Source organism: Stegostoma tigrinum, chromosome 13 (genome assembly GCF_030684315.1).
Source record: "Stegostoma tigrinum isolate sSteTig4 chromosome 13, sSteTig4.hap1, whole genome shotgun sequence".
NCBI lineage: Eukaryota > Metazoa > Chordata > Chondrichthyes > Orectolobiformes > Stegostomatidae > Stegostoma > Stegostoma tigrinum.
In genome coordinates, this window is record NC_081366.1 from 30,996,344 (window position 1) to 31,018,264 (window position 21,921).

At 37.4% G+C, this 21,921-nt stretch overlaps 1 protein-coding gene across 3 annotated transcripts in view; it reads left to right on the top strand.

Moving 5' to 3' along the window:
• Positions 1 to 21,661, top strand: part of ddx46 (DEAD (Asp-Glu-Ala-Asp) box polypeptide 46) — a 59,854-nt gene extending 38,193 nt beyond the window's left edge. For all 3 annotated transcript variants that reach the window (XM_048543260.1, XM_059650641.1, XM_059650642.1), the window contains 11 exons: positions 3,157 to 3,239; positions 5,010 to 5,174; positions 7,042 to 7,204; positions 9,369 to 9,562; positions 9,672 to 9,809; positions 9,993 to 10,142; positions 10,314 to 10,487; positions 17,891 to 18,109; positions 18,704 to 18,848; positions 19,082 to 19,155; positions 21,276 to 21,661. In XM_048543260.1, coding sequence (XP_048399217.1) covers positions 3,157 to 3,239; positions 5,010 to 5,174; positions 7,042 to 7,204; positions 9,369 to 9,562; positions 9,672 to 9,809; positions 9,993 to 10,142; positions 10,314 to 10,487; positions 17,891 to 18,109; positions 18,704 to 18,848; positions 19,082 to 19,155; positions 21,276 to 21,323 — 1,553 coding nt within the window. In that variant the 3' untranslated portion in view covers positions 21,324 to 21,661. The remainder of the gene's footprint in view (positions 1 to 3,156; positions 3,240 to 5,009; positions 5,175 to 7,041; positions 7,205 to 9,368; positions 9,563 to 9,671; positions 9,810 to 9,992; positions 10,143 to 10,313; positions 10,488 to 17,890; positions 18,110 to 18,703; positions 18,849 to 19,081; positions 19,156 to 21,275) is intronic.
• The last annotated feature ends 260 nt before the right edge of the window (positions 21,662 to 21,921 follow it).

A 21,921-nucleotide genomic window follows, 5' to 3' on the forward strand; every position in this document is an offset into this window, starting at 1 on the left:
CTCCTGGTATGACAAATGGTGGTGTTGAGTGCTGTGCATGTTGGGAGATTATAGGAATTGACTCATGTGAAGTGCAGTGAAATGCTCTCAACTTGAAGGTCTGCTTTTTGATCTTGGTCTCTTCCTCCAACGTAGGAGCATTTTTCTAAATTCAAGTCTCATTAAAGCTAATTGATGTTAAACTTCAAAACCTGAACTATGTGAGAGCAGCTGTTATCAGGGTGGTGTTCTCATATGTATGTTTTTACCTTATGTTGATCCACCACATTTCTGAGCACAATGCCAAAGGCATCAAAAATGCGCAGCATGTCCTAAGTCCAGATGAATCCACGTAATGTAAAACAGTTGCAAGTGGCAAAGCTATGCCCCCTTTTTCCTATTGTATTGTGCTAATTAATTCACTAACGTGTTTGACAGCTGTTGGACACTTAAACAATTTTTCGGAGTGTTAGTGAAAATTTTAGCCATTTAAGTGGATCGGGGTATGCGGGGGGTGGGGTTTGAAAGGGGGGTTGCGTCAAAATAAGTTGCAGGATGGGTATAGTGGCACACAATAGTCCCTCCTGATGTTTTTGCTTTTGGTGCACTCACGACACAACATTCAAAACCGGGAGTTAATGCATTGGCGCACCAATTGGCGGGCAAGGAATCTCAAGCAGCCACACAGCTCACAGGAAATACTGGTGACAGGGTGGGTTAGGTAAGGTAGGTCCTTCAACAGAACAGCTAAGGTTGTAGGGTGGCAAGGTGGATGAATCGGTTGGAGATAGGGGTCACATGGGCTAGATGAGGGGAATGTTAGTCGGTGGTGGGGGGGGTTCTGTCAGATCAAGCTGTGGGATGTGGCAAGGAGAGAGGGGGGAGGTTGGGTCAAGTCAAGTGTGGGTGGCAGTGGAACGTAATCAGATAGGGGGCATTTGATTGGGGATAGGAGAGCAGTTTTGTCTTTAGTCAGAATTTAAGACATTTCTTAATTCCTCTAATTTTTCATGTCGAACTCTTAAGATCAATAAACCTCAACTGTCTGAAGTTTCTGCCTTGAACTCCAAGCTGTGAAGACCTATGAGAGGGTTCCATATCATAGATAATTGCCCACCTGAAGTTTAAATTTCCATATAGTTGCTACATAGTCAATTCATTGGGACTTAAGTAGCCTCGACCCATCTTTCAGGGTATGTCCAGGCTCTAACTGGCCAAATATTTTTAATTTTTGGGCCTAAATTTTAAATTTTTAGTTTCTAATTTTTTTTTCAAGTAAGCACTAATGATAAGGACTTCTTGTGCACCACCAGCCATGTTAAAAATGTTTGAATAACATATGCACAGCTCTGTGATATTTGCTGGGGGCGTGCTTTCTCACAGATCTTACTCGGAAAATTATGTTTTGCTAGTTATAACATTGTTCACAAAAACACACTACAGAATAATTTGCATATTAATTACTAATGCCCAATTCTTATTAATTTGCTATTAATGAAAAGAAAATCACAAGCTCCTAATAAGTACAGATGATCTGTGTTTCTAATACATCAGCTGACTGCTTGACAGTTCCAACTTTTGGTTGGAATTTGCATGTTTACATATTGGCAGTTGATATTCCTATGCCTTTGTTTCTAATTTCATTGTTTAATTTCTTGCAGTCATTTGGAATTACCATGTTTGGCTTAGTTTGTTTTTTTAAAATCTGATGCCAACTAACTCATCAGATGGAAACTATCAAATTTGAGACTTCAGGTTAGTCAGGATAGAGCAAATTTAGGCCAGAGTTAGGAGTTTCTTTGAATGCAAGTGATGGCAGTTTAAATTAACTCTGCACAGGGTGATGAGTGCGAAATGTTGAATGGTTCAGTGTTCTGGAGGAGGCTAAGCTTTCATAGGTCTGTGAGCTATTAAAGGGTTTTCTCATTTCTGTGTGTTTAAACATTAAGATAAGGCTGGCATCAAATTGTGGGCTATGCGATATATGACCTTACTGATGAATTTGACAAATGTTCTTGGATACATTCTGATATTAGTTTTGTCAATGGTGCAAGTTTCTTGCTCTGCAAAGCTAAGTGGTCGGTAATTTTCCTCCAATCTGTTTCCTCCTTCATCTTGCTGTGTAGTAAAACTGCACAAATCTACCAAGATTTAAGCTCAACTCAGGAGCTGCCTACAAAATTATTGCTTTAAAGTAAAAATCAATAAAATCACATCAGTACCAAAAAGAACAGCTGCGGGTATATGTGGAATTAAAGGTAGCTCATAATGACTTACCATAATTGTAGCACCTAATGTTTTATATCAGACATGATTGCATGAGAAGTGTACAGTTTAATATTAGACAAATACTGTATGATATTGACTATCACTTTACTAAACTGTCAACATTATTTGACCCATATGGAGAAAGTTTCCTCAAGAAATTTGATTTGGGCATGCAAGACTTAACCCATAAGAGGTAGGTCCATGATAAAGTTGTGCAGTATCCTGTTACTAAACTCGTGGCTCCTTGTGAATGTGTCCTATTCTTTGCAGAATATAAGCTCTACTGTTGGAACATTTTCAAATTTTTCCCACCCCCAATCTGTTTTTTGAGTTTTAATGTTCTATTATTCGGATGCTTAAAATGTAAAGTTGAGCATACAGCAGCTCCTCACTACTTCATGGTTAAACCTGTACAGAAACAATGCTGTAGCTTAGTATAAATATATTGACTAACGCTGTTAAGCCACATAGTGAAATCCCTGTCTTCCACACATGCGGCGTAACCTCTAATATGTTCTTTTTCTAGGTGAGTGCTGAGACTTGTCAGATAATGGCTGATGTGGCTCCATGCTTCATCACAGTCTAAAATTGTATGATGGGTGTTTGTTTGGAGAGGGGTGTTTTGTTTGAATTGTGCAGGTTCTGCTTGCCCTGATGGTATGCAAGAGAAAAGTTACAAAACACAGGCAGCTGTTTTCATACAGCACCTAATGGATAATCTGTGTTTAAAAATGTTTTACTTCTGTGAAGGCAAGACAAAAGTATAAAACAGAATTGTCCAGAAAATATGGATCATGTTGCTTAATTTGGGAAAGGTTTTTATTTAGTTTTAGTAAAGTTGGAGATATTTAAGGAATGCTGAAAGTTTGACCAGAGCATACTTTAAAATTATATTCTTGCTATCCCTAGGTCGTGTGACAAATTTTCGCAGGGTTACCTATGTTGTACTTGATGAAGCAGATAGAATGTTTGATATGGGTTTTGAGCCTCAGGTAAGCAGTTTGAAGTAAAATTGTCTCTGGACATATTGTTCGATAATTTTGATTGTTGAATTTATGTATTTTGCTACATGTGCATGACAAACAAAATTCACTGAAAATGATAACAGTGCATTAAAACAATTCTGTTTGTGCAAGCCAGAAAATCGACTGGCTCACTTAAAACCTAAATTCCAGTTGCCTCTTGACTGAGTGATTTGGTCAATGTTTTTATAGAATACGAAGTAGTTCATAATTTACATTGCATTATTTGTGGATAGATTTGTCTGAAATTGTGCTCCAAAACCAGCATTTCCACTGTTACTGTACTATAAATATACCAGTTCAGAGTTAAATTATGCCCTCATCATAGACCAGCCATTCATTAGTATAATGTATATCTGGTGGTTAGTATCAATTTACCTTGCATTTTATGTTAATTATTATCATACAGAGCACTCCCCATCCCACATTTTGGAGGTATACAGTTGATTCATATTGTATTTATAGATGCATATATTTGAATGTGTTGGCATTGTTGAGTTTATTTCAATACTAAAGTTCTTAAGCTGTAACTTCCAAAATAAACCAGCCTGCTAAAATCTTTGCATTAATGAGGTAGCCTTATTTTCTTTGCCCTGGTGATCACCATCTTCTGCTGCATTATGCCTAATGTGTGTGTGACCACGTGAGAGTATGTTTTCTTTCAGTATTTCCCTGCATCTTGGGTGTTGAAAAGCACATGGGCCTGCTTGTCACTGCCACACGACAATGAGTCACCTTACCAACTTATTATTGAGGGAATCATGCGAATGAACTAGATTACTCTTACTTCTGGCATATAAGCATATTTTCAGAGTATTTGTACTGTCACCATTCCCATTCATAACTTTTCACAGAAGCAATGCTGCAGGCATATGACAAGGTTGCTGCCTGTTAAATCCTCTCCTCTTGTTTCACTAGCTTAGAAATGTATCATCATTCACCATAGCTGGGTTAAAATCCCAGAACTTCCTCCCAAACAGTGCTGTTGCTATTAACTGTACCACAAGGATTATTAAAACAGTTCACCACCACTTTTAAGGGTAGTTAGCAATTGTCAGTAAATGCTGGCTTTGCCCACAACCCACGAATGAATAAAATAAATATTTGTGCAGAAACAAGCCATTCAGGTCAGGTGATCTGTGACTCCATTGGCATGACACTTTATTAACTTTCACCCTTGTATGCTTATCTGATTTCATCTGAAATTCACCTTTGCTACTTCCCTCACCTGTTCCCAGATTGGATTGTTCCACATTCTGACCTTTTCCTGAATTAAAAATAAATCACCTCAGTTTGTGATTAATTATATTAATAACTAATTTTTATTTGTGGCTGCGTATTTTGGGCTCTTACCACAATTGCAGGTATTCTGTCTATGTCTATCTTGTTAAACGGCAAGTATTTAGAGATTATTGGAAACTGGAGTTAGAAGCTGCAGAAATATTCAATAAAATAATTTGCCCACGCCTTTGATTGCTTCCCTAATTTCCCTCCTCCCCAAATCTGTCATGAGGCACTCCATTCTCATTCAGATGCCCCACCTCAAACAGCAAGCTGGCCCTTGATTGGAGAATGGCATCTGCAGCTCACCAGTATACTTGTGACACCAATGAACCAATTTCTTCTGGTGATGTGTCTGCCCTCATGATTTGTGTGCAATCTTGTGTCTAAACTACGAGTTAAGTATTCGTAAAACTCAAAAAGAACGGTAGATGAAATGTATTTTTTGTGTATCAATAGGTAATGCGAATAGTGGAAAATATTCGACCGGACAGACAAACAGTTATGTTTTCTGCCACATTTCCCAGAGCAATGGAGGCCCTGGCACGACGAATATTAACAAAACCTATTGAAGTGCAAGTGGGCAGTAGGAGTGTTGTTTGCTCTGATGTTGAGCAACATGTGGTAGGTATTAGACAACAATGCAGCTTCACTCGTGGTCAGTCAGTTTAGTTCCAAAGTTAACAAATTTGTATAGTAAACTAAAGCACTTTTTTTTAAATGGATAATGCTACTGTGCTTGTTGCATCTAGTATTAGTTTTAAATGTTCCTCTTTGGCCAAAATGAAACCTCTGTCTTTTTTGGAAGGATTTTACACGTAATGAGTATGAATGTAAACTGCCACTATTGCGCTAGTGCATGTCAAATGAAGCCCAGCCATTTCCATCAAAGCTTAAAAAAAAATTATGAATTGAACAGATCCTGAGAAATGTGCTTCGCAGAAGATCAAATAATAGAATGGGATGAAGAAACTTGGCTGATGTATTAATAGGTATATTTCCTGAGATTTGACTGCATTGACAATAATGTGAAATGGAAGAAAGTGTTACATAGCATCCTGGTGGCTGGAACTAGTTGGATTTCTCTTTCAAGCAAAAATGTAATGGGCTGTGAATATTCCTGGCAAAGCCAGCATTTATTTCCCATCTGTAATTGTCCTTGAGAAGATCGCAGTTCCAAGCTGCCTTCTTGGAAAATTGCAGTCCATCTGGTGCAGGTTCACCCAGAGGGACGGCATTCCAGGATTTTGATCCGGTGATAGTAAAGGAACAGCAAATACCGCTCAAATCCGGAATGTTGTGTATTCTGAGACAACACGGTGTAGAGCTGGATGAACACAGTTTGCCGAGCAGGAAAGCTGACGTTGTATTCTGGTGGCTTTACCATGTGTCAGCTGTCCTTGTTTTTGTGGGTTTGGAAGATGCCACCTTCCAGTGCTGGAAGCAGTTTATGTTAGTAGATGGATTTTCTATCACGACTAAGAAAAATAGAGGTAGTTGAGCTGAAATCAGATGGAAGTAAATGGACCAGGTATTTAAAGATGCCCACAAATAAGCAGGGGATTCCATGTGATTGATTCCTGTCTTACCCCAGTTATTGTTGAAAAATGTGGTAACTTGATTAGCAGCCAGTAAACATATGTAAATATAGTGTAAAAGTAAATTTGTGGGTGAACTGCATGAGATGAAATAGCTCCATTTAATTGTGGAAAGTTTTCAGTTGTAGAAATTTCCACAATCCATAATTCCTTGCCAGTATAAAGCATAGCATAATGTGAATGTTGTGACATGGAAAGCAAGGCAATGTGTGCAGGAAATATGCTCCATACACAAAAGTATTATTATGCTTGGAGCCCATCCATGCCATTACCTGTGGACAAGTTTGAGGTTTAATATGAACAAGGATGTTATGGCATGAAATATTAGTATGTACAGAAAACTGTTATCTGACTTTGCCATCTGCCCAAATTACATCACCTTCACCATCACCACCACCCCAATCCACAGCCATGTGAAATGTTTACAAATTCCTTTTTTATGACCTATTACAATTTGGGTGGGCCATGGGATTTGGGATGGGGATTGGGTATTTGACAAACTAGATGAAGTGGTAATTATATGGTAATTATTCTGCAGAATCTGGGGAAAGCATCTAGAAGTGATGCATTGAAACAGCTCCTAAAATCTGCAAGTGTTGGGAGTATAGAAGAAGGTTTTTGAGTCAGGAAGCACTAGGCATATAGTTTAATGGTTTGTCAGCACTAGAGAGAGTATACAGGGAAGTGGTAATGCAGGACACAGGATCTGGAGTATGGTCTAAAGTCTGAGGGTGGTGAGGAAATGTCTTGAAACAAACAGAAATAACAGGGTTCTCGCAAGAGGTTTTGGAGCATGAGGAGATATGTTTATTAGTGTTGGATGAGTGCTGGGATTTAGGACTATTTGAAGCACATCCTGCAATAACCACATTATTTTTGTTTCTATCCCACAGATCGTTATAGAGGAGGAGAACAAGTTTTTAAAGTTGCTGGAACTTCTGGGCCATTACCAAGAAAATGGCTCTGTCATAGTGTTTGTGGACAAACAAGAGCATGCTGATGGCCTGTTAAAGGATCTGATGAGGGCAGCTTACCCCTGCATGTCATTACATGGAGGTACAGTGGAGAGTACATTCAGTTATGTCCCCCTTGTAAAGGGGGTAACTCTTAAGGATGCTGCTCAGTGAGCACCTGCAGATAACTTTGAGTCTTTGTTACCATGTGAGTTATTGACAACGAAGACTATGCAGAATGTAGAGATATTGGTTAATCCATTGACATCTATCTCATACCTCACCAAAAGCGATTACTTGACTGTAGAGGACGTCATCACTGAGCAAAGAATTGTCATATGTTTCCTTGGCTGAGATTATGTAACTGAGCATGATTCAGGCAATTAACAGGCCTTACCAGCTTGATAGAATTCAATAAGAGCAGGAGTTTAGAACGCATGGCATTTAGCAATCTTGCTCAATCCACCCTTATTTCCTTCTGTCTTGAAACCGAATGTTTTGATATCAGCACACTTGCTGTAAAATATTGCTATATGTTTCCACCCTGAAAAAAATTTAAAGTGACCATTCTTCCGATAGTGACCGAGGTAATGGGACTGAAATGTTGTCTTTGTTACCATGTGAGTTATTGAGAACTAAGACTATGCAGAATGTAGAGATATTGGTTAATCCATTGACATCTATCTCATACCTCACCAAAAGTGATTACTTGAATGTGGAGGACGTCATCACTGAGCTGTTAAGTACGTTCCAGGAGGTTACTGGATAACAATTAGAAATGAGAATTGTCATATGTTTCCTTGGCTGAGATTATGTAACTGAGCATGATTCAGGCAATTAACAGGCCTTTCCAGCTTGATAGAATTCAATAAGAGCAGGAGTTTAGAACGCATGGCATTTAGCAATCTTGCTCAATCCACCCTTATTTCCTTCTGTCTTGAAACCGAATGTTTTGATATCAGCACACTTGCTGTAAAATATTGCTATATGTTTCCACCCTGAAAAAAATTCAGGTATAGCGTACTTAACTAGTGTAATTCTTTCTTTTCATGGTAAATAAATAAGGCATTTGATTTTTGATTTGCCGTTCTTTGTATGTCCTCCCTTGAAATACAGGAGAGACCATATTATGCTAAACCCAAAAATAAATCTGAGATTTGTTAGACAGCAATTGTAGCATATATGTGCAACTAGACTTGGAAATTGTTGGTGGATTTTGATTTGCATAATGTGAAATTAATGCACAGATAAAGGGAACGAGGCTGTTGCGAAATTTATGTGGAGCTCTTTGTCCAATAGGAAAAGGATTTTCTGTGAATTACTGTGCGTGTGAACAATGCCACCTGTAATAATGTACTACAATATGTGATTTAATGATAATCCACTCATTTGTTGATTTATAAAATCTCCTTAATCAACACGGATTTAGAGAGATCTACAGTGCAGAAAAAGGCTGTTGAGCCATCGTGGCTGGGCCAATCAAAAACAGCCACCTAACTATTCTAATTCTATTTTCCAGCACTTGGCCCTTAGCCTTGTGTGCCTTTGCATTGCAAATGTACATCTAAGTACTACTTAAAAGTAATGAGGTTTTCTGCCTCTAACATCCTTACAAACAGTGACTTAAAGATTTCCAGCACCCTCTGTGTGTAAAATGTTTTTCTCACATCTGCTCTAAACCTGCTGCCCTTTACCTTAAATCTGTGCCCTGGCCATTGATTCCTCCATTAAGGGGAACAGTTCCTTCCTGTCTAACCTATCTATGCCCTTCATAATTTTATACATCTCAATCGCCTCTGCTCAAAGGAAAACAGTCCTAGTCTGTCTAATCTCTCTTCATAACTAAAACACTTCAGCCCAAGTACCATCTTGGTAAATCTCCTCTGCACCCTCTTCAGTGCTTATCATATCCCTCCTTTAATGTGAATTCCATAACTGCAAACAGTTGCTGTGGCTTAACCACCATTTTGTATAGTTCCAGCATAACATCCCTGTTTTTAAACTCTGTGCCTCAGCTAATAAAGGCTAGTATAAAATATGACCTCTTAACCACTTTATCTACCTGTTCTGATGCCTTTAGGGATGTACAGAGGTCCTCTGTTACTGCCCATGACCCTACCATTCATCATGTATTCTATGTTAGTTTGTGAAGAAAGTGGTGTGTTGATGTATCATTTTGTTTTTAGGGTTTTAGGAGCTTAAATATGCAACCACATTAAAAGTTGTTCTCATTAAAATGACAGCATAAAACTTCAATTTTGTTGCAGGTATTGATCAATATGATCGTGATAGTATAATCAATGATTTCAAAACGGGAGTGTGTCGATTGCTTGTGGCAACATCAGTAGCAGCTCGAGGGCTGGATGTGAAACATTTGATTCTTGTTATCAATTACAGTTGTCCCAATCACTATGAAGATTATGTACATCGAGTAGGACGTACTGGAAGGGCAGGTAACAAAGTGAGTAATGCCCAGAAAATTGTGTGGGATCATTGATGAATTACTCTGCAGTAGATTTGATTAAGTACACTTGAATTTAATTATTTCTCATTACCTGTCTCTTTTGAAGGGTTATGCTTATACATTCATAACTGAAGATCAAGTCCGTTATGCGGGTGATATAATTAAAGCCTTAGAATTATCGGGAAATGCTGTTCCACTTGAGCTGGAAAAGTTGTGGGATGATTTCAAAGAGCAACAAAAGGCAGTAAGTTGTAGTTATGGTTAAGTGCATGATGGGTTTTAAAGATTATTTCACCGATTGTTATGAAAATGTAAGTTTTGAATTTTAATATTTTGCAGCTTGGAAACATTGTTCAAAATTAACCTATTTCAGAATTATGCAATAAGCAGCAGCCACATTAATTTTATTTTCTTTTCTGTTCCTAAGGAAGGAAAGACTATTAAGAAGTCTAGTGGTTTTTCAGGCAAAGGCTTTAAGTTTGATGAAACTGAACAAGTTCTGGCAAATGAAAGAAAGAAACTACAGAAAGCTGCTTTGGGTTTACAGGATTCTGATGATGAGGACACTGCTGTTGATGTAAGTATAGCAGACAGTGCGAATTAGACATAGGATTTCAAGATTTGGGACAAAGGCTGTCCTGTGCACCTTGTTAGCATATTTTAATTCAGTCGTTCCTGATCATTTATAGTAACTAATATGTTTAAGTTATTTGATTTCATGATTTTAGTATGTTGTAATTTTCTTCAGATTGATGAACAGATTGAGAGCATGTTTAATTCCAAGAAGCGTGTAAAGGATATGGCAATGCCAGGAGCCGCTAATGTTCAAGTGCCATCTGCTGGTAATGCAGAGAAACTGGAGATTGCTAAGAGGTTGGCTTTGAAAATCAATGCCCAGAAAAATCTTGGTGCAGAAGCTCAGGTAATAGATGTCTAATGTGAATCAGTCGAATGTTAACTAGTTTAAAGTTACTGTGATTCAGCATAACTTTGGGACTATTTATTTTACATGTAGTTATTTTATCGAAAATTAATTGGGTGGTAAGTGTAAAAGAAAAGCTACACAACAGCAAAAATAGTTTTGATCAGGTTTGCCAGTTGAAACAAAGAAATGCGTTTATGAGATTGAATTGCCTGCTCTGGAAACAGAGTCGTACTGTACAATTCTTGCCGCATAGGAAACCTAACACGGCGAGTTCTGCGCAGTAGGTGTTCTGCCTTCAAGTAATCAATCTAATTGTATCCAGTCCTGCAAAGAAACAGAAATTAACCCAAGATTGTTTTTTTGAGTGCTCTGTTTATTAAATATGAATACATTTGTCACATGTGACACAGTTGCTTATTTGAGTATTTGATTTGCCAATAACTAAAGGCGGTTCACTTTGTTTTCTCTAGCGCACTAATAAATAATAGGCTATAATGACCATGAGCCTCCTTAGGTACTTATTAGAGTTTGTATGACCTCTTTTTTTGAATCCACTTGATCTGTGATGCTGCATTTTTGTAATATGGCAAATTAATTACTTAATTGAAAGCAAAATATTACAGATGCTGGAAATCTGAAATAAAAACCAAGTGCTGGAGAAACTCAGCAGGTCCAATAGCAAATGAAACAGTTCATGTTTCAAGTCTAATAAAGCTCTTATACAGTATGGAAACAGACTGTTTGGTCTAAGTCGTCCATGCCAACCATGTTCCCAAACTAAATTAGTTCAACTTGCCTGCATTTGGCCTATATCCCTATAAATCTTTCCTATTCATGTATGTATCCAAATGTCTTTTAAGTGTTGTAACTACCTGCACCCACCACTTTTTGTGGCAGTTCATTTCATGCAAACTACAGTGTAAAAAAAAAAGTTGCCCCCTTGGCCTTTTTAAATCTTTCTCCTCTTACTTTAAAAATATTTCCGTTGGTTTTGAGCTCCACCACCCTAGGGAAATGATCCTTGCTGTTCAACATGAGTATTCCGCTCATGATTTTATAAACCTGAATAACGCCATCTGTCAATCTTCTGAAGTCGTCTTATTGGACTTGAAATGTTTACTCTGGTTATTTGATCAAATGGGTCTGTTAAGTAAAGTGCTCTTTCTGAAAGCATTGTCATGCAAGTAACAGAGTGATTTTGTAATACTCCATTTTTTTTGACCTTCAAACATGATTTCTTTTTATAGTATTTTAAAAAAAACTACCTTGACACGAACAAAAAAAAAGCACATGAACAGAGTAGCAGCTAGTTCTGAAGTCAGCTCTGTATTTATTTGGGGAGTCACATGTTCATGAACGCAAATTTTGCAATGCCCTCTTGAGGTATAGCATCACTGATTATAGTCATATGCCCTAGATGTATGAGTATGGTACTTGGAGTTCACAGTTTTGTACAAAATATTAGCTAACACTTCATAAAATTTGATTGCATTTCAAATAAAGTCGAAGTTTGGAATTTGGTTTAAAAAGAAATCAAAGTATGCTAAAGATACATGTAAAATTAATTTTATTCATTCTTCATGGACCTAACTGTTTTCTGTGGATTAGCAGCTAACTTAATATTTCTGGAATGTCAGAGTTACTGGAATTAGAATGCGAATAGGACTCATAATGGATAAGATATGTTGTCTAAAAGAATTTCCACTGTAGTTTGTTTTAATTTCATTTAGTTCTTAGCTGTGAACCGGAGGTCAGAACCTTAAATCAGTTAGCATATGTGATTGCTGGCAGAACTTCATACACAGTTTCGTAAAGGTACTTAGCACAGCTGCAACTACTTATTACTAAAGAACAGGGCTACTCAGCACTAGATCACACAATTGAACCACTTGAATCACAAGATTCTGAATTTAATTCCTAATTTATGCTGAGTTAGCTGATCCCAGCTGGAATGGCAATGCACCACCTCAATGTGCCTAGTCCAGGCAGAGGATATCTTTCTTCTTTCATGAGCTGTGGGTGCCACAGCAAGCCAGCATTTCTTACGTATTCGTTATTGTCCTTGAACTGAGTGGCTTGCAAGGCCATATCAGGAGAAATTTGAATCAGTTATATTGCTGTGTGTCTGGAGTCAGCTATACGCCAGACCTGGTGAGGATGGTAAATTTCTTCCCTGAAAGACATCAGTGAAGCGTATGGGTTTTGAAAAACAATCAGTAAAAACTGTCATGACTACCATTACTGAGTCAGTCTCTTAAATTTAAGTTCCTCGAGCTGACGTGGTGGGATTTGAACTCCAATCCCCTGAACGTGAACCTTGATCTCCAGATTACTAATTCAGTTATATTACTGGCAGTCCATTATCAGCCTTGCTTCATGCTTATGATCACTATTTCGAGATCGTAGGTAGGAAATACACTTAAAACATCATTGAACTTTGTTGTAATGCCTCTGAAAATTGATTAGTTCACCAATTCAAATAGGAAGACTGGGCAGTTGGATGAGATACCAGAGCTTGTTCATGAAGCCATATTCTAGTGGAATTTAAGTAACAGGAAACAAATGAATGAAAGTTAAAATCTCTGAGAGTAGTAAAGTCTTGTCTTAATGGGAATGAGTAGGGTAGATTTTTATTTTCATTGTTCTAAGCAGTAATCTGGTGGGTGGATTCCCCACATTTTTTAAAACCCAGTGAATTTTAAATCTTGTTTTTGATAAAAAGAAATATGGCAGCTTGTGTAAAGTTAATGTGATTCGTGGTTTTAGATTGCCACTTGGGAATGAGATGAAAATCTACAAAAGTATATTTGTTCTCTGCTGTACTGAATAGTTGAATGTTCTGTTGTGTATTCTGGCGCAGCAGTGTTAGTCGACACTGTTAATGGGAATGTCTGCTTTTTGGATATACTTCTCTCCTATTTTCTATTCATTTCTTGCACTATAAGTGCTACAATGTTTGCGTAAAGAAATGTTGACAGTAAACATTTGATCACCAGTGAAGTTCCTGTTGAAAGGCTTGTCCTGGAGTCATAAGGCATGGAAACAGACACTTCGGTCCAACCTGTCCATGCCGAACATAATCCCACATTTGTGTCAGAGAATCAACCACCATCCTTTAATTTAAAAAAAACCATGCAAACCACTGCTGATTTCCCCTTTATTCAATAATAAGTCATCAATGGCATAATTAACCAAGTTAAAATTTATGAACAAGTATTGAAAGTTAAGAGTTCTGTAATCGCTACATTTTTAAGGTATGTCACGCCTGAACCAATAATCTGATTTTAAGCCAATGAATGTTTCAACATGCTCTGAATGCAGATCACTTGTTTTCTTAAAGCTATGCTGTGCAGTTTGCTATCCTAAGGCAACTATTAAGACATTCACATTTTTTCTCCACTTTCTTTCTTCAGTTTCTAATTGAGGCCTATTCCCACTTGCTGTTTTGGATGCCAAATGCAGTTCTTTGTTTCCAATGTCTGTTTTAAATCAAAGTTCTCCATAAGCTTGCCATAACTGATTAGAATCCAAAAGTAAATTGGTAATTCCTACACAAAAGATATTGCGGATTATGCAATAACATATTCTCAAATGACTTCCATACTTTTGTTTCAAGACTGAATGTAGAATGGTACCTGGGAGTATATCTTTTCATGATTTTATTGAGGAGAAAAGGAGACAGAAAGCTGGAGAGAATATACCACTGAGCAGCAGAAGTGAGGACAGCCGTTTGATGAAGTCAGCCAAGCAGCCGGGATGAAATTTGAGAACAAGGCTAAAAATTTTAAAATAGAGGCTTTTATTTTAAAACTGGGAAGCAATGTAGATCAGTTAACATAGGATGATTTGAGGATTGAAAATTGAATGTGAATTTAGACATTGGCAGGAGAGGTTTTGATTACCCGCTGTCAAACCAAGATAATCAAAACCTTTGCTGCCAGATTGTGGACTTGATATGTGTAAGGAAGGCATTTTTTCCCCTTTGGAAGAAATGAGAGAATTAGATGAGGTTTTTACAACAATCTGGTAGTTAATCGTTACCATTACCCTCTACTTGCATTTTGTTTTAGACTAGTGCAATTAACAGAATTTGTATTCCCCAGCGGCTGTTGTAAGATTTGAACTCTTGTCTTTGGATCGCTACTTTAGGCTTCTGGATTATGAGTCTGGTAACATAACCACAGTGCTACTGTACCCAAAGTGCAATCAGTCAATGTAGTACTTTTGAAATGTTGTCAGTGATGTATCATAAGGATAAAGCAGAAGCCTCTTTATGGAAATCAAGGTTTCACAAATAGCAAACTTATTAATGGCCAAGTAGTCTGCTTCTGTACTTTTGATAGGTATATGTTTATCAGGGCACTTCTTTGAATACTGTCATGGAAAGTTCTGGGCGCCCTATTATAGGAAAGATGTGGATGCTTTGGACAGAGTTCAGAGGAGGTTTACCAGGATGCTGCCTGGACTGGAGGGCGTATCTTATGAAGAGAGGTTGACTGAGCTCGGTCTCTTTTCATTGGAGAAAAGGAGGAGGAGAGGGGACCTAATTGAGGTATACAAGATAATGAGAGGCATAGATAGAGTTGATAGCCAGAGACTATTTCCCAGGGCAGAAATGGCTAGCATGAGGGGTCATAGTTTTAAGCTGGTTGGTGGAAAGTATCGAGGGGATGTCAGAGGCAGGCTCTTTACGCAGAGAGTTGTGAGAGCATGGAATGCGTTGCCAGCAGCAGTTGTGGAAGCAAGGTCATTGGGGTCATTTAAGAGACTGCTGGACATGTATATGGTCACAGAAATTTGAGGGTGCATACATGAGGATCAATGGTCGGCACAACATTGTGGGCTGAAGGGCCTGTTCTGTGCTGTACTGTTCTATGTTCCATGTTCTAAATAACTATTGACAATGTAGTTGTTTCTCTGTAATACACTGAAGGATCAACTTGTATTTGTATACTCAAGTCCTTGGATAGGGCTGGAACCCATAACTTTATGACTTGGGGGAAAGTGCTACAAGGTTCAACTAAGGGCCTTAAAATTTGCTTTGTATTGAAACAGTCCTATGGGAGTCAGTATCTTGGACAGAAAACTGTTAGCATCTCTCCTTAGTCCAAGAAAATCTCAGGGCCATTCTAATTACCATTCTAACAGCCTTTATTTAAAAAGGGCCGGAGATAAAAATCAGGCAACTATAGACCAATTAGTGTAATGCATGTCATTAAGATATTGTTACTTAGTAACAGGATAATAAAAGGATGTAATAGCAGAGCATTAAGAAATGCATAATATGATCAAGCAGTGTCAGCTTGGCTTCACAAAAGTGAAATCATGTCTAAAAAAAATTTGAAGAGGTAATCATGATAGGAAAGGGAGAAATCGATATTTTTAATATATTTGCATTTACATAAGGTTCTTAATAAGGTATCCCACTTTAGGCTACTTAATGAGATGAGCCCATGCTGATGGAGGTAGTCTGTTAACACAAGAGGATTGACTACTAGAAGACAGTGTTGATGGAGGGAGCTGTACGTTTTCAGGATGGCAAAGTGCCAGAGGAACCTGTGCTAGAGCCACAATTATTTACAAAATATATTAATGATTTAGATAAGGAAAGCAAATGCACTTTAGAGAAGTTTGCAAATGACAGGAAGTTAGGTGGGAAAACAAGTGGTGTGGAATAACTCAGTCCGCAGAGGGATATGGATGGATTAATTGAGCAAGCAAAAATTTGGCAGATGAATTATAATATAGTAAAATATCAACTTTATCAGGAAGAGTAGAGGCTCAAGATGTTATTTAAGTGAAGAAAGACTGAAGACTCTTGTACATAAATCACAAAAAGCTAGCATCCAAGTTCAGGTAACAGGGAAAGTAAATGGAATGTTGGCTTTTATTGCAAAGAGAGTGGAGTGTGAAAATGTGGAGGTCTTAATAAAACTAAACAAGGCACTGGTCAGACCACAGTTTTGGAGTATTGTGAACAGTTTTGGTCCCCTTATCTAAGGAGAGTGGAGACAGTCTAAAAAAGGTTAACTAGGCAGATCCCACATATGGAGGGATTGTTATGAGGAGAGGTCGAGTACATTGGAGTTTAGAAAAATGGGAGATGACCTTATTGAAACATACAAAATTCTTAAGAGATTTGGCAAGTTAGATATTAAAATGTTGTTGACCCTTGTAGAAGAGTCTAGGTCCAGGGGGAATAATGAGATGAAGAGGAATTTCCTTTTGGAAGGTAATGAATCAGAATTTGTTTTAGTGCAGGGGGCGGTAGAAACTAGGTTTTTTTTAGATATTTTCAAGCTTAAATATACAGATTTTTAATTGATGAGAGAATTGAGGGTTATGGGGAAAAGGCACGAAAGTGGAGTTAGGAATTATTAGTTTAGCCATGATATCATTAAATGGGCTGAATGGCCTACATACTGCTCTTATGGTTTGTGGTCTTAAGGTTGATTAAGGATTTCAGGAGACAACTATAATTGTGTATTATAATTCTTAGTTTAAAACTTTAACTATTAATTTGCCACCTCTGAAATTATTTACCCTGTATTGCAATATAAGTATTAAAGCCCTCTAAAAGTACACATGATGAGACAACTCCACACCAGTATTACATACAAATGAATTTCTGGCTAATGTTCTTAATGGATTATATGACGTAAGTAATAGTTTGTGTCAATACACTGTACTATCATGAATGAAATGCTTTATCCTTGTCACACATTTCTACTCCATTTTAGAACTGAGGAGAATACTTAACTAGAATCCCGATCTTCTCTTGCAGAAAGGCGAGAAAATTCCTTGCTCTCTTTAAGCATGAGCTTCTCGAGCTGCATTGAAGGGGCCTGATGCTAAATCATCTGTTCATCCATTTAGATAGCTTGTAGGGAAGAGCAGGAAAATTATCCATTCTCATATTGGCACTATATTATTTAAATTGTGCACGTGTGTTCTTCTATACTCAGTCCTTCCTTACCAAAGTAAATCTTGAGACATTGCAACAAAGTTCTGTTGTCAAAGTACTTTACCATTCTCTGAGTCTCAAGTTAACCATTATCTATGGCTAAGAGCATAGAAGTCTGAAAAACAAGATCCCATTAAAGATCTTAAGAGTTGATCTTAAGCAGTGTTAAGCATTGTTGAAGACTAGCCCTGGCTCTGTGTAACTCTCTTTTGTTTTCTCCATCTGTTTTCCTGGAATAAGAGTTAGGCGTTACTTCATGTTTCTGCACAGTTGAGGCTGAGAACGTGCAATGTGGGGATATGAATTTATAATGCCAAATCACTCATGTCTTGATATGTTGTGTCATTCTACATGGGAACTTGGCAGTGTCCCTAATAATATGCTGCATCATTTTTGTTGTTAGTTCATTACATTAAATTTTTCCCTTTACATTCAGGACGTAATGCAGCAGGCAACAAATGCTATTATGAGAGGCCGCACGCTCCAAGCCCCAACTGTATCTGCTAAAACAATTGCAGAGCAGAAAGCAGAGAAGATCAATGCCAAACTCAATTATGTACCAGCAGAGAAGCAAGATGATGAGAAACCAGAAAATGCACAAACGGAATCGTTCAAGAGATATGAAGAAGAGCTGGAGATCAATGATTTCCCACAGGTGAGAATATATCTTCTGATAGATTTTAAATTTGAAAATGACATGGTTCTTCAACTTGAGTTTTGTTAATTTAATTGTATCAACTATATCTACTTTTGATGGTTCCCTGTATCTTCACACCGTTGGTTAAAAATGGGAAACGTTATTTTTGTGTGATTAATTTTAGGTGACAGCCTGTAATGCAAGTTCCAAATAAATTTTTCATGTAAAGCCACCTGACAATATACACAGTAGTCCTGATAATATATTTCCTGTGACCCCTTAATTCAAGCATCAACATGACCAGCTTCAACCACTTGTATTTTAGATATTCAGTGCTGTGTTTTTGGTTCTTCATTTGGCATGACACACTAGAACTAGTAATCTGTTCAAGAAACTCCCTCATTATGTCTTCAATCCTGTTCTTCCAGTAAAAGTTCCATTATTCCAAATTTCTCTTATTTTCCCCCAGTGCAACTATTTGCTCCCTCAAATTCAATCTCAAACCTTATTGGTGTAGAAAATTCTGAAACCAAGAACCTTTTCATCATGTAAACTTGCACTAAATGTTTAAATATGTCCATGACTTTATATGTTGTGTATAATGTTTTATAGACTGCCAGATGGAAGGTAACCTCCAAGGAAGCTCTTCAGAGGATTAGTGAATATTCAGAAGCTGCTATCACTATTAGAGGCACTTACTTTCCTCCAGGGAAGGAGCCCAAAGAAGGCGAGCGGAAAATCTACCTTGCTATAGAAAGTAAGTATTGATTAACTTATTTGGACTGTGACTTATGAAAACATTAGTTTATGTATTAGACCTGAAAACTGCAGCAATTGCTTTCTTATCCATTACATGGAATCTGCACACAACGTCCACAACTGCCTTTTTGATGTTTAGCTAAAGCTTTGCTGTCTATGCTCTCAAATTTTATAAGCTAGTGCATTAATGTGCTTCAGTTACTTGTAACATATTTTCCTACCATTTTACAGGTGCCAGTGAACTGGCTGTTCAGAAAGCTAAAGCTGAGATTACAAGACTTATTAAAGAAGAACTCATTAGACTGGTAAGCAGCTTAATGGAAATATTCTTTGGAACCTATTTACACTCCACAATGTTGACAAGAATCGCTGCAGTAAACTAATCTTTTGAATAAGTAAAACAGCCTGTTTCTAAAACCTACTTTCTTTATTTAACAATAAACAAACATCGACTGAATTAATATGTTTCACTTTTTTGATTGGATTCCTTTAGAGGGAAAAAAGTTTTGTCTTTGTGATCAAAGGAACTGAGAAATTCTCAACATGAAAAGAGCCTGTTCTGACCAAGCAGTCTATTTTGATCTTTATTCTTCCTACAGTTGGATACTTCATACTTATCCATCTTTTCTCATCCTTTCAACCTATTTTCCTTCATCCAGCAATCCGACTCAGTCTTAACTATCAACCTACTTTGCCATCTCAACTAGTAACCCTGAAAATGATTTGACTAGCCTCACAACTCTGAACAAAAGGTTTTCCTCCCCTCCTCTCAAATTCTTTGGGCAGTGCGTGGCTCACTTGTTAACATTGCTGCCTTACAGCACCAGTCACCTGGGCTCGGTTCCAGTCTTGGATGACTGTGTGTGGAGTTTGCACATTCTCCCACTGCCTGCATTGGGTTTCCTCTGGGTGTTCGGGTTTCCTCCCCCAGTCCAAAGATTGTACAGGTTAGGTGCATTGGTCATTCTAAATTCCCCATATTGTACAGGAATGTGTGGCTAGGTGGATTAGCCAATGAGAAAATGCAGGGTTTCAGAGACAGTAGTGTAGAGGTGTGGGTGGGATGTTCTTCAGAGGGGCAGTGTGGAATCGTTGGGCCAAATGGCCTGCTTTCACGCAGTAGGGTTTCTGTGATTCTTTGGTATTTAATATTGTAGCCATTGATGGTTTGTTCTTCACTGCTCAGCTGTTGCTGACAGTTCACTCTGTCTTATCCTCTCACAATTAAACACTTGTGCCAACACTTTTAATAGAATGTATTAACATGCTTTCCGAATCTTGCTTTGTATTTCAATTACCTAATACCAACCAATATCTACTGAATTTATGCATTGTACTACATTACATACAGAATTTATATTAAAGTTTTACGTAGTCCCAGCATTACTGCATTAAATTTGATTCCAGATCTCTTGTAATAAAACTAGTTCGCTCTTATTCATTTTGCTCTTAACCATTTCAGAGCTCATACTGCCATTAGTAAAGATTAATTGTTGTTTTTCCATTCGTCTACAAATTGACAATCGGACTTTTCATACTTTTAACTTGCCTTATCCCACTCTTAACCTTGTCTTATTTTTGTTTATCAACTAATTGTCGTTGTAGTCGCAGTAAACTATTACCTTTAATTTTAATTGGTTTCTAAACTCTGCATTTAACAGTGACAGTCTAGAGGACTAGTAATTTTCTTTTTAAATAGAAGTTACTTGCTCTGCACTTTGCTAAAATAATTCCATGCTGCTCTATTGTCCTTTGGGAGAAGTACGAAGTAAATGGTAGCATAAAATAATTTGGGTTTTATTTCTTCTCTAGGTCTGTAAATGCACTGTTCAATTATGTTTGTCTAGCTCAGGGACAATGCTTTTAATCTTGAGGCCAATGAAAAATATAAAAATTAAAATTTGAATCATGAAAATAGCCTTTAGTGCAAAGACTTGTACAACTTTGTGGCCTTTATGTCTTGGCTTTAGGAGAAATGCATACATTCCAGTGCTGTGCCTCAGCTATTTTATCATCTTGGTTTAAGAAAGAAACAAAAAATTTAGCAGCCAATTGTCCACTTTCACATCTTCCCCACTTCAGAATGTGGGGTTTCCTGTGATATGAGCAACAGTTTGTTTCTAAAATTTAAAAATCTTGCAGGATGTTGTAGTGGCTGAACCCACATAAGCCAAGAAACAGTGATAGTTGAGGAAATTCCCTTAGTTTTGGGGGCAAAAATAGCCTTTTTAAGACTCTTGAACTGGGTATCAGGTTGGAAAGCAATAAAAACTGACCTTAACAGGAAAGATTAGATAAGCCTGGAATATGCGTACCTCTTGCTGTAAGTTACTTGAAAAAGTAACAGTTCGCAGAATGTGACCACTAAACGTTGAATTTTTTTAAAAAAAAAATCAATAAGTTATTTAATTTTTTTTTGTTACAGCAAAATTCATACCAGCCGACCAACCGTGGGCGATACAAGGTTTTGTAGGGGACCTGTAAAATGTATGCTATGTCTACAGTCAGTTTTGAAGATTGTTGTTGTTGGTTAATTGATTTATTTTATTCTCTCCATAATGTTTAAATTACAAGTTAATTTGGAAGTGTTTTGGCATTCTCTCGAATCTGTAAAATCCATCTTGTGAATTTCTAGAAACTGTGTAATACAGTATTGGAGATTAGTTTCTGTTAATGTGTTAAACCTTTACTAAATCCAACATGCTGCACGTGAACAAGAAGTACTCATGCTTTTGAAATGTAAAAAATTTGCCTTTTGTATGCTGGGATATAAAAATGTCAAGAAAACAAATAAATGAACATTATCTTTAATTTCATGGCTTCCTTTGTTGAATCATCAAACTTATAACTTGCATGAGAAGTACTAGCTAGTGATAATAGTTTTGTATAGCATCAAACATTTTGCCCTGATCTTACTAGAATTAAAGTAAAAATAAAAGTGGGCCAATATAATGCTTCATTACATTTCTGCATTTAAATCAATTTGCTGACTGTTAGTGTACTTTCGTTAGTTAGGAAATTCCATGCATCTAAGATTTCTAGAGTAGATTTGTACCTTGGGTTGTGGATGT